Here is a 12,570-nt window from a genome sequence, read left to right on the forward strand (position 1 = left end):
CGCTCGGATCAGCTTCAGTGCCTCTTCGACTGTGTCAGCCTCAGTATTCGGCAGAAAAGTCGTGGCTATGGAGGGTTTGGGCAGTTGTTCCTCCGACATGCATGAGAGCTCTGCCTCCGGCCACGGCTTCAGATCCTTGACTTTGTCCACAAGCCACTCTCGGCTGAAATCATTTTCGCAAGTCACCAGAATCCAGCCAGGCTTGTGGGCAAAGCCCAAAAATGTCGGCCCGGTACCTTGTTCAGCCCCGGTGATCAAAGCAAGAAGTGCGCGGCGCACTTTCCGCATTTCGTCCTCGCTCATAGTATGGGTATGTCGAATGCCCACACGTGAGGACCCGGTTACCTCCTTGAAGCTAGGTCTTCCCGAGGTTGACTGAGTGTCATCTAGCCTGGGTACCTTCTTCGGCTGGGTTTTCGGAGAAATCTCCTCTGACCTGCCACGTTTTTCAGCTTTCGCTTCAGGTGGTGGAGGGTTGTGACCTGCTTTCTGTAGGTCATTCCAAGGCATTTTGGCTAACGCCTTGGCTTCCTCTACAGGCATATCCGTTTGGAGAAGCTTTCTGAATCTTTTCCGGGCTGCACCGGACAGCTTCTTTGGCTTCGTCTTTTTATTTCTCAGTTTCGAGTCTGTTTCCGTAGGCGTTGTGGTTTCCTTAACGGTTGCCAGCTCGCCTGGGATTAGCCTCTCGGCCTGAGGTAAGTTTTCGGTTCCCTTGGGGGCGTCTAGCCGCTCACCCTCGGGTTCCGAGATAGATAGGTTTGTACCTATGGTAGACAAAATAGAATTTAAAATGTTATTTTCCTCCACTTTGTTCCCACGAGAAGCTAGGGAAATAAAGGTCACGAACCAGCAGAGCCCCGCTTACTGGCCGAAGGGCATAAAATAACACTCCGAGGTGCCCAGGTATCGGAGGTACACCGTTAAAGTCTGAGCTCTCCCCCAGACACGTAGCCCTCGTCACGGTACGTCTCACAACTTGGCTTGGATTCCCTCCTCCTTTATCCGGGCTTGGGACCGGCACCATACCAACCCTTTGATATAGGGAAGGATATGGAGGCGGAGTTATAAGTATATTAAGAACGAAACAAGAAGACGAATACAAAATTTAAATATGAACTATATTACGGCGATTCTGCGCCCTTATCAGAATTATCCATTCTACGTGGGTAATCGGGCGAGGTTATTTAAGAAATTAACGTCAATGGTTAAGTACAATCAAATTATAATTGGTCTTCTATAATTCAAATCGCTTTACAATCTTATTTCAAGCGGATTAAATCGGATTACAAAATATCGCTAGACGATCCGTCGTTAACGACCGGTCGGGCCGATGCTCGTTCAAATATTGACAAGCAACATGGCCGCCCAACGAACCGACGACGTTCCGTCAGAGCGACAGGTACCTCTCACTCCCGCACGTCAAACTGTTTTTCTTGAAATATTAAGGCGCCACAGTTGCCCTGCCAGACGTCAGTGACAGGTACCTCTCGCTATTGCCCATCAAGGTTTCTCTTTCTATCGAAGAACTAAGGCGCTACAGTTGCGTTGCATATACTTGCTATATTACATAGGTTACATAATATAATATATATGTTTTAATGTATTACTTTAATAATGTTGGTATACGTCTATATCTGTGATTATATTATTTTTATTATATTATAAAACTTTATATTTATATGTGTTACTATTACTTACTTATAAATATTATTTTTAATCTTAATTTTAAGTCACTCATATCTTATATCTTAGAACGAGCAATTCTTGTATATATATATATAATCTGAATCTCGGAAACGGCTCCAACGATTTTCATAAAATTAAGTATGCAGGGGATTTCGGGGGTGATAAATCGATCTAGCTAGGTTTCAATTTAAAAAAAATGGTTTTATCCATGTTTGAATGAGAAACAGGTACAATAACATTAGAATACAAAGGTAAATTTCGCCACTATATACAAGACTATTATAGCTCAGATGGGACATTGGGTGATCCGGAAAGCAGAAGACCCCGGTTCGAATCCAGATATCCTTTTAGTTTTTTTTATTCAAGTTTTATACAATCTTAAAAATCCGAGCATGGCTCGGTCGTCCAGATATTTATCTATTAAGCGTATATAATGCAATATTATTAAAAATCAGCGGAACACGTGGTCTAGAATACATGTATTATAATGTTTATTTTTGTCTACTCATATTTTTGTATTTCTGTTTGTGTTTTTATAATAAAATAAATGCATAGACTATGATAGCTGTGAAAACGTCGAAAAAAATTATGATGCGTTAGAACTTACCTCTATTTTGAGCAATTCACGCACACTAACACAAGTGTTATTCAAATAGCGAGTGTAGGACGTAGCTGGTCACGCACATTAATGTAATATTCCTGGCCTGTATTATCGGTTGTCTAACAGCATGAGACTATCTAGACGTATAAATTATCTAAAGTAAATTCTATTGTATATTTACAGCACATCCCTATCTTGTATGTTTAAGTAGATTATCCTGTGTATCATACTTCTTCCTGTGTGTTACATGGGATTGCGTTACAAATACTTCGAAATATCGCATAACATATAGCCGATACTCATCCTCACCGCAAGTCATGTCCATACCAAATTATAATATTATCAATAACAAGCTGCCCGCTGATCATAGGTGCGTTAGAAACAAACGCGTTTTATAGGTTAACTAACGTTAACATCGATAATTTTAATTAAATTTTTTAAGAAAGAGGAGGACAAACGAGCGTACGGGTCACCTGATGTTAAGTGATCACCGCCGCCCACATTCTCTTGCAATAGCAGATGAATCACATAGTCCGGCCTTTAAGAACATTAGTTGAGGCTTATGTCAGTTTTAACCATAAACTATGTATACTACCGTAATAGACGATCCCTGTGTGAAAGTGAGGTAACTATCCTTACATAAAAACTTAGGTGTGAGAAAGAGACGGAATAGATGAAGACCATAAAACCGTTTTTCAACAATTTAGTGTCCATTAGTCTCCTGTCAACTTGGACCGCGTTTTAATTTTAGTGTTTTTATCGTTATTGTTCTGTGTTGTAACAGATATTAATTAAAAAATATTGATTGTGTTGATACATTTATATAAATATTTCTTTATTTGGATTGTTGCTATCAACAATCCAACTAAAGAAATATTTCACAGGTGAATACTGATTCTTCAATACTACTTTCGTGATGTTTAGTTTCGTAAAACATGCACTAAAATATTACATTTTATATACGCACTAAGAACTCTATTTCCTAAGGACGCGTTCTCAAAACAGAGAGGTATCGAATCGCACTACTACACTGACACCGCTCAAACACATACACGTACTTAAAGTTAATTGCGGGAATCAAATGAATTTGATACTTTAGCAAGTTTGAATTTTATTTTTTTAATACCTATGTATTTTTGATAATTGGTTGATGTATTCGTTTAGTAGTTAAAAATTAGAATTTTAGATGGCAATTCTGTCGCATAACGTCGTGTGCAGTAAACGCAGTTTTTTTTTTTTTAATCCAAGATGGCCGCCGCGAAAAATTATGATTTCAACAATATGGGTATCGTATCCGAGGTTATCGAGGGTGCAGAGAACAATTAGATAGGTCTTTCAAAATCAAATTTTGAGATTTTTTAATTAGATTCGTAACGGAATGTGTTTTGTACATATTGTGAGTGAAAAGTCGAAACGTAAATATTTCTATATTTAGGGAATGAAGAATTAATTTAGCATGTGGGATATTGTTAGACAGGCCTTTTATAAGATAATTTAAGTTTATGAATGAATTCTAATTTTGACGATGTAAATGACACCCATGAAGAAAATTTTGTAGATTTCATAGGCGCCATCATGGATTTCGATTTAGGCCCGCTATTCGTTATTGTTGACCCCAAACTCCATGACAATGACACCCATGATAAGAAGTTGGTAAATTTCATAGTCGCCATCTTGAATTTCGATTTTGACCCGATATTCGATATTGTTGACCCCAAAAACCATGAAAATGACACCCATGTAAAGAAGTTAGTAAGTTTCATAGGCTTTTATGTAAAAGGCATTAATTATTTTCTCAAAAGTGATTCCTTTAGAATTCTTTTTGATGTCATTTCTAATAACTACTAGATACTACTACCGCTTCAGAAACAAATGGCGCTCTGAGAGAGAAGAAGCGGCGCATGAAACTCTCCCAGCATTCTTTTTTTGCGCTCTTTTCAATAAAAATATACAATATTGTACAGTCATTTCTATCGCTATAAAATAATCACAATCTAGTCCTAGGCTGTCCGATCATTTAGATATTCAGCAGTGGAGTAATAGGATTTACGACAGAGCCATTTTTTATAAAACATTTAAATTTATTTATGTATATGTGTATAGAACATCATTGGGTTTTATAGCTGATTTATTGATGTCTTATGGATATATTTTATTTTGTTTAAAAGGTCAAAGTTATGACTTATCTAGTATTTATTCAAACCTATTGTTATTTTACTTATAAGAAAAAATTTTCCGATTACTTACCAATGTTATGATATTATGATTTAATGTTATGTTATTAATATTTTCCTTAAATTGAGAAGTGTATTAGTTACTAACAGATTTTTATTTATTATATATATCTATATATATATATATATATATAAATTTATTGCCAATGTTTATGGTAGCAGTAGACTTGGGGGATTATAAATATATAAATATTTAATTCTCAAAGTCTGTGTCTCGGTGTCTAGAGAATACCAGCGTTGAGAAGTAAAATTCCCAACATAATGCTGACTAGACACCATTTTGGTTCTGTAATGTCCATAATATTGTTATTAGTAAAAAGATTTCTGTATTTTTGAACCAAATAAAGTTTTTAAGTAATAATTAATATTATTAAAAAAACATGAAAATGACACCCATGAAGAGAAGTTGGTAAATTTCACAGGCGCCATCTTGGATTTCGATTTTGACCCGATATTCGTTATTGGTGACCCCGAAAACCATGAGAATGCCACCCATGAAGAGATGTTGGTAAATTTCATCGGTGCCATCTTGGATTTAGATTTTGACCCGATATTCGTTATTGTTGACCCCGAAAACAATGAAAATGACACCCATGAAGAGAAGTTGGTAATTTGCATAGGCGCCATCTTGGATTTCGATTTTAACCCGATATTCGTTATTGTTGACCCCGAAAACCATGAAAATGACACCCATGAAGAGACGTTGGTAAATTTCATCGGCGCCATCTTGGATTTCGATTTTGACCCGATATTCGTTATTGTTGACCCCGAAAATGACACCCATGAAGAGAAGTTGGTAATTTGCATAGGCGCCATCTTGGATTTCGATTTTGACCCAATATTCGTTATTATTGACCCCGAAAACCATGAAAATGACACCCATGAAGAGAAGTTGGTAAATTTCGTAGGCGCCATCTTGGATTTCGATTTAGACCCGATATTCGTTATTGTTGACCCCGAAAACCATGAAAATGACACCCATGAAGAAAAGTTGCCAATTTTGTAAGCGCCATCTTGGATTTCGATTAGACCTTATATTTAGAGATGACCTTATAAATCACTAATTGTTCAAAAAAATACAGAAACATAATTCATTGAAAATCTGACTGCGTGCAAAATATGTAAAGTATCAAAGACAGTATTGTATAGCTTATAAAAAATATTCATGTTCGTACAGCTATCTTTCCGAGTACGAGCTACTGCTTACAACCCACACAGAGTCTACCCACGACGGCGGCCTAGCGCGGACTGAGGTTATTTCGATAGATCTTTCTGTGCAATGCGTACGGAGTGACAAAATAAAATAACCCTTAATACCACACTTTAAAGCTCATGCTTATCAGAAATATATATGAATTTAAGACGATTCATTTTTATTTTTTTCTGAGATTATTTATTATATATTCATTAATTTATTTCCCGTGTTTTTGAAAATATTATATCTGCTTTCCTCGCATAATTTTTAAGAGCCAAAATTGTGTAAGTGGTAGCAGAAAACTGATCCTGAATGAAGCCCCATTTCGTCAATTTTGTGTGAAGAGGTAACGGATAATCGTTTTTACGACATAAAATATCAAAATTTCAAAGCAAACATTTCCCGCTAATTGGAGATAAAGAAGTAATCTATTTGTAGCAATTTTTAGTTTTGTTAGACTTAGTTTAATTTCATCACAAACTACCGAAATATATCTTATTTTTGTCGGATTCGTAAACGCGTCCTTAAGATTATAATCATTTAAGAAAATATGTTTTAGATAATTAAATATTGTGTACGTGAATATGACGCCGTTTATCAATATTTGTCATAGGGTTGACCAAAAGCAAAATACTACACACTTCACTAACTCACGAACACATCTTTAAAACTAGCACACATAACCATTTCAAATGTAGTCTTGCCGTAATGAGGAGAGTGTTTGTCTATTACGCCTAAAACACATGCATACATTATATTTTATCTACACCCATGCCTTAAATCCTCTATTAAAGAATCTGAAACAGTTAGCTTATTACCAACATTAAAACACCCAATGTCGTAATAACCATTAACATCATCCAAACGAGTGTTGTAATGTTGTACTGAATTTCATAACAATACTCCTTGTTTTTTTTTTCGATCCCTTCATGTGCAAAGAGTCAACAAACAGCCGCATTCTTATTGCTCGATGCGTGGTATCTGTATGAACTTCAGAAAAAGAACATTTTCGTTTACGCGCGTTCCACACTACCAGAACGTGGCGCGCCTTAAAAAAGTATATTTTTCGAAACCCCGCCATTTTTCTTAAAAAAATGAGCGATTGAAGTTTTGACAGCACAGCGCCGGATATTTTAAACGCTGCAAAAGAACATTATATTCAAGTGAATTTTAATAATTGCACAATACAAAATGTAAATTACTACTAAAATAAATAATTAAGTATTTCATTAACACTTAGTTTATTTGTATAAAATCAGTAATGGATGATATTAAGTTACTACTAGGACTGGCTGTTTTAATGTTAGCAGTAAGCTGTTTCAAAATCTTTTAAAGGATTCATATTCTGGGTGTAGATAAAGTCTTGTATGCAACTGTTGATAATTAGGTATTAAAACCCTCATGTGATGCTATTATCACACTCAGCTTCGCCTCGTGTGATAAATCACATTCGTATTTTAATACCCCTTATTACACAACAGTTGCATAAATAACTATTTCAACACACTTGCTCGTAAAGTGAGCCTTATCACATCGTTCTTAGGGCCACAAACCGAACTATAACACACACGTGCATAATATAATTATTATCCATATTAAGTTAGTAATATAGTTATAATTTGTTATAAAATATATGAATTTTATCACTAAAATTATATTTTTAAGTAAGCTATATATAATTACCTTACATTTCGCGCGTGCAAAAAAAATTGGACGCCATTTCTCATAATTTTCATGTTTTGTGTGGCTGCGTTTTTCCCAATGAAACTCGTGAGCAACTTGCTCACTAGATACTCGGCTGATTTATGCCCTCGCCTACGACTTGGGCTGAAACTCACAGCCTCGTAACCAGCCAACAACGTAGCTCACTTGTACCATAGTATATTACATTAATAATTATTATAGTACCTTTACATAATAATTCAGTCTTCAATGATTTGAAGACGTCTGCCAGTAGGTATTTTCTATAATTTCATTGAAAACAACAACAGGTGGTGGTAAAGAAACACAGCAGCAATGTGCTGTACGCCGTGGGCATGGTCTGCTACCACAAGAGGTTCGACTACATCTGCATCGTGCGCGGCTGGGACCTGAACGGCGACCACCTGGAGACGGTCAATGACCTGTTCTTCGGACGGAAGCAACCCTTCTATCGCGTGACGGCGGCAGATCAATCCGAGAGATATGTAGCTCAAGGTGACCTTTTATAGCAAAGTCTTAACACAGACACAAACAACAAAGGCTTGCGCATAATAGTTCGCGACTGGGAGCGGTCAATTTAGTTCACAGCTCCTTAACGAACTAGTTCGGTCTTTTAGTTCGTTAGTTCTTCTCTCAAATCCAATACCGATCTGAATGCGAACTAAAACTATTATAGTTAGTAAACATAATTAAATACCTACTGACAACTCTGCGCAGAATATTTAGTATATCGAGCCTGTGCAAGATAATAATAAACTATTTAGTAATTTCGTTTGCGAAGTACATAACAGTATTGGAATTCGAAAAAGGATCCGTAGCACAGATTACTAGGTAATATTATGTAGGATTCAAATCAAATCAAAATCAGTTTATTCACGTAGGTCCGTGACCTATGACACTTATGAATGTCAAAAAAAATCTTATTGAATCTACCGCTACTTCGTAAAGGGTTGAGCTAATGAGAAGAAGTAGCAAGAAACTCATTGCCACTCTTTTATATCAAGATTTAAATTTACATCGATATACAAATAATTTCAATTACAATATAATATGTAAAATGTAAAATGATGCAACAAACACACTCAAACGTCAAATAGTCAATGTCTTACACGAGTAAGTCAAAAAAGTAAATGTAAAATAATACAAAAGTTATTGAGTACAGTAGCTGCATCATCCACATACACCATAAATAAATATATTCTGTGAGCATTTTATAAGCGATTATAAATAAATAAATAAGTATATATCCATACATATATATACACACAATAACTTTTAAGAATATGAAATCGAGTCTCCGGCAACAGGATCATCCTGCCACCACAAACAGCGCCCGATCACGAGCATGACGCATGGGCCAGCCATCGCCTCCAATCAACCATATTTTAGGGAAGGGGACGACCCGTCCCATGTCGCCGCCACAAGCAGTGACATTTAAGCAACTTTGATAATGAACTAAAGAAATAAGGAGCGAGAGATCTGGGAACTAGTTCGCGTAGTCCGTCTGTGCGAGCGCTCTTTCGAATTAGTTCGTTCGCACAGCAAGTATTTATAATACTGTGAATCTAGTAGACGTTATTTTTAGTGACGATTTCTTTTTCTTTAATTCTGCCATACGTCGATAGAAGTTTCTGTTCAAAAATTCAATTAGAATACACAATGTATTTAATAAACTTTAAAAGACAGAGTTATCAGTTGTCAGTCAGTACTGTGGCACTTAAGACAAAAACAACATGGTGCGTAATCAAAAACGTGACGTATTGCTATAAAAAAATTCTCATACGTCGATAACGAATTTTCACTTCAAAAGGAGCGCGTGGCAAATTAAATATTAGATTTTCGGGGTATCTATATGACGCTGGCGTTCTGTGAAGACGTCGTTTGAGGCCGTTCATTAATTACTGCCCGGTTACATTATTTCTCGACCTGACGTCGATGACGTCACTTCGTCGCTTTGTTACGGTGTGCAAAACAAGCAGCACTAGGATAATATTATAAATAAAGGAACAACGATTTATTTTTTCAGTATAATAGATTGATGTAAAGGTTTTGTGTTGATTATTATTATTATAATTATGAAAAATTAATGAAAGAATCTGGGTTAAGTACAAAATGTTATATTATATATATAGAACTATAGCGACAGAACAACAGAAACTGCAGAAGTATTAACAACAAAAGTCAAAATAACGAATAAAACTTCAAAAATATATGTGCTATATACCTATGTAAACGAAAATATCAAACATCAACCTAACGAAACTGCAAACTGTACTGACGCAACCGGACGAGCGCGAGAACCCTTTCACCAAAGGGGAACGGGAGGTCCAGAGATTATGTGGCATTACATTAAGCTATTTGAAAATATTACACTCCGAGAGTAGGTTACGTTCTAGTTTACGTGTTTATCATAATGTTTTGATGTAACAAATCTGAATGAAATCAATTTTTTCTTTATTATTATTGATTTTTGTTTGAGACAAAATATATCAAGTTCAAATAATTTCCTATACCATACAATTGAACAATCAAGTGGCTGAGTGCTTAAATAGCCCACTGAATAGTACCTGGATTAAATACTTAACTGCTATAGAGCAGTTAGCAGCTCAAAATAGAGGTTTTAGAATATTCTAAAACCTCTATTTTGAGCTGTTGAAGTTGCTATATTTCGGGCAATTTCTTAGGTCTTATGAGGGGACACAATAAAACGTAAATTTAAGTGTTAGAATTAGTTTATCACATAACTTAATGATTGTTTTTTTTTTAGAGAATCTTACCGAAGTGCTGCGTCCAAGTCGAATCTACCACTTAGAGCCTCAGATATCGAAGGAGTTCTCTCACTTTGATGGCTTCGCGTATGTCCTGAACGACGAAAAGAAAGTACAATATCCAGACGAAGAGGCGATCATCGAAGTGCACAGGAACAAAGCTCTATGTAAAAGGGACTATTAATATGGTTTTAATATATACACATGGAAATTAGGCAGAACAATACCTGTACTAAATTCTCCATTTTTTAGGAAGTAGCGAAGCCCTTTAACGCATTAATGTACAATAAACAACTAGACTAGAAAAGTGTCAATAGCAAAACTCTGCCTACGGATCTATTAGGCAGAGTTTTCGTTCAAAGACTTTGAACAACGGCTATATAACAACACGAATCCATCATAGAACACGTTTTTTGTTTACAATAACCAAGCTTGTGTATCTAGCAACCAGTAACATAAACTGCATAATGATAGCTCGACTATTGTAAACACAAGTGGCTATAGTGTATCTGTTTATGTTAGTTTTCGTTCATCGACTTTGAACATTAGTGCCACGAAATTAAGAACAACTTAAAAAAACGAAAATAAGGTGTTAATTTGAATGAATGTTTTAATGTTATCTGTATAAGTAAATGTATATATAAACAATGTAAGTCAGACATTAAAAAACCTTTACTAGGCGAGGAGTCTATTTTTATAGTATGTCAATGCCTTTGCGCCTAATTTCCGCTTCCTCTCTGTTAGTTTATTATAACATAGTGTTGTCTATATTCATCTATACCTACATCATGGCATCCTTCATAACCTTATAATGTCCATCCGTGCCCGTGACTTGTCGGGATACTCGTTTTCGTTTGGTGTAGAGCTAGGTACTCAGCTCATTATATATATTTGTGGGTTAATATTATTTTAAAGGCGTATGTAGTGTACTATATATTGGCTTTTGACGACCGATATACAAGTTGATGTCAAAGTTTAAACATACACTAAATTAGTTTTTGGGTATCAACTGGGTAAGGTTAATTAATAGGTATACTTTAGGCCAGTACTCACGTTTCTTACATTCCATAACATATTATTGACAGCAACTTTCTTGAGCGCTGATTATATAGTGGCCTAGTACAGTGCAGGCCTTTAAGTCGTAAAATGCCAAATTTTATTAGTATGTTAAGACTTTGTGTATGCCGAATGCGCTATTCAAATTAGAATGTTAACATCAAATACTTTTTGAAGCATTAAAACGTATGTAATTATAAGTTTAACAATAATTATTTGTTAAAATGAATAACATGAGTTTTAATTCTTTAAGAAGTATTAAAATAAATGTATGTTACTCACTAATACTGTCTTATTAATAAACGCAATGAGAAGTTACTCCAAGTTTAAAATTTCTTCTCCCTGTCATGTAATTCTGTAGTGACATAGGTAAGATAATGACAAAAAGTTAAAAAAACAAAGAAAAATTAATTTCGCGTTTATTAGTAACAAGGATAATGTAAATATGTTATTGCTGTGAACAAGTGTTAATCAAATGTGGCATCGGATGCTATATATAGTGGATATAGAAATATTATTTATTGATTAAATGTTGTAGGCAATCATAGTTTTTTATTTCATACACCATTAGTATGTAGGCCAAGATACTGGCTAAGGTGTGAGCCTGCGATATACAGTTTACGCGAATAGAAGAAGTGCTGTTTGTAACGCGACGAAAGACAAAACACCCGGGCAAGTTCGAGCAGGACTCGCACTTACTTTCATACTATTTGTACAAGATACAACCCAACCTGTGTATACAAATTCAAATACTTATTAATCCGATCGAAAATTAATTAACTCAGGCCTGAGACGAACGGGCAGAAGAAACTCATTGGGATTTTTCTATTTTTTTATATTATGCAAAAATATATATTACTTAGAAGCCTGACGGCTCTCGTTCCGTTCCCAATCTGTAGTCAGAAAGTCTTTAATGTTATAAGTACCTACCTTTGCCACGTACACGTCTTTTAACAATTCTTTTGAATCCTGTAACAGATTCGTTTTGTAAATTTTCTGTTATCTTGAATCTGGGACAATATCCTATAGGTCATAATACCTCTACTGAAAATTACTGAAGCATTTGGTGCGAGGTATATAATGTTATGGTCGCTCAATGGAGTGGGGCTCGGTGTTTCCCTGCGGGATCGAATCAGAAATGAGGAAAACCAAAGTCACTGACATAGAGTAAATTACCTTCTGCAAATTTAAGTGACAGTAAGCAGGGCACGCCCGACGCCGAGGCGTTAGCCACTTTTCACACTCGGACTAGGTTCTACGAGGGCGGCACTGAAAATTTTGGGAATCATGGAAGTGACACAACATTACTATTTAAAAATGTATTTA

The 12,570-nt window shown here is 35.7% G+C and overlaps 1 protein-coding gene across 1 annotated transcript in view; it reads left to right on the forward strand.

The window, feature by feature from the left end:
- The window catches only part of LOC126966848 (uncharacterized), a 29,455-nt gene extending 17,669 nt beyond the window's left edge, over positions 1-11,786 (forward strand). The window contains exons 9-10 of the mRNA XM_050811112.1: positions 7,711-7,915; positions 10,188-11,786. Coding sequence (XP_050667069.1) covers positions 7,711-7,915; positions 10,188-10,372 — 390 coding nt within the window. The 3' untranslated portion in view covers positions 10,373-11,786. The remainder of the gene's footprint in view (positions 1-7,710; positions 7,916-10,187) is intronic.
- Positions 11,787-12,570: the final 784 nt, after the last annotated feature.

This window comes from Leptidea sinapis, chromosome 11, assembly GCF_905404315.1.
Source record: "Leptidea sinapis chromosome 11, ilLepSina1.1, whole genome shotgun sequence".
Lineage (NCBI taxonomy): Eukaryota > Metazoa > Arthropoda > Insecta > Lepidoptera > Pieridae > Leptidea > Leptidea sinapis.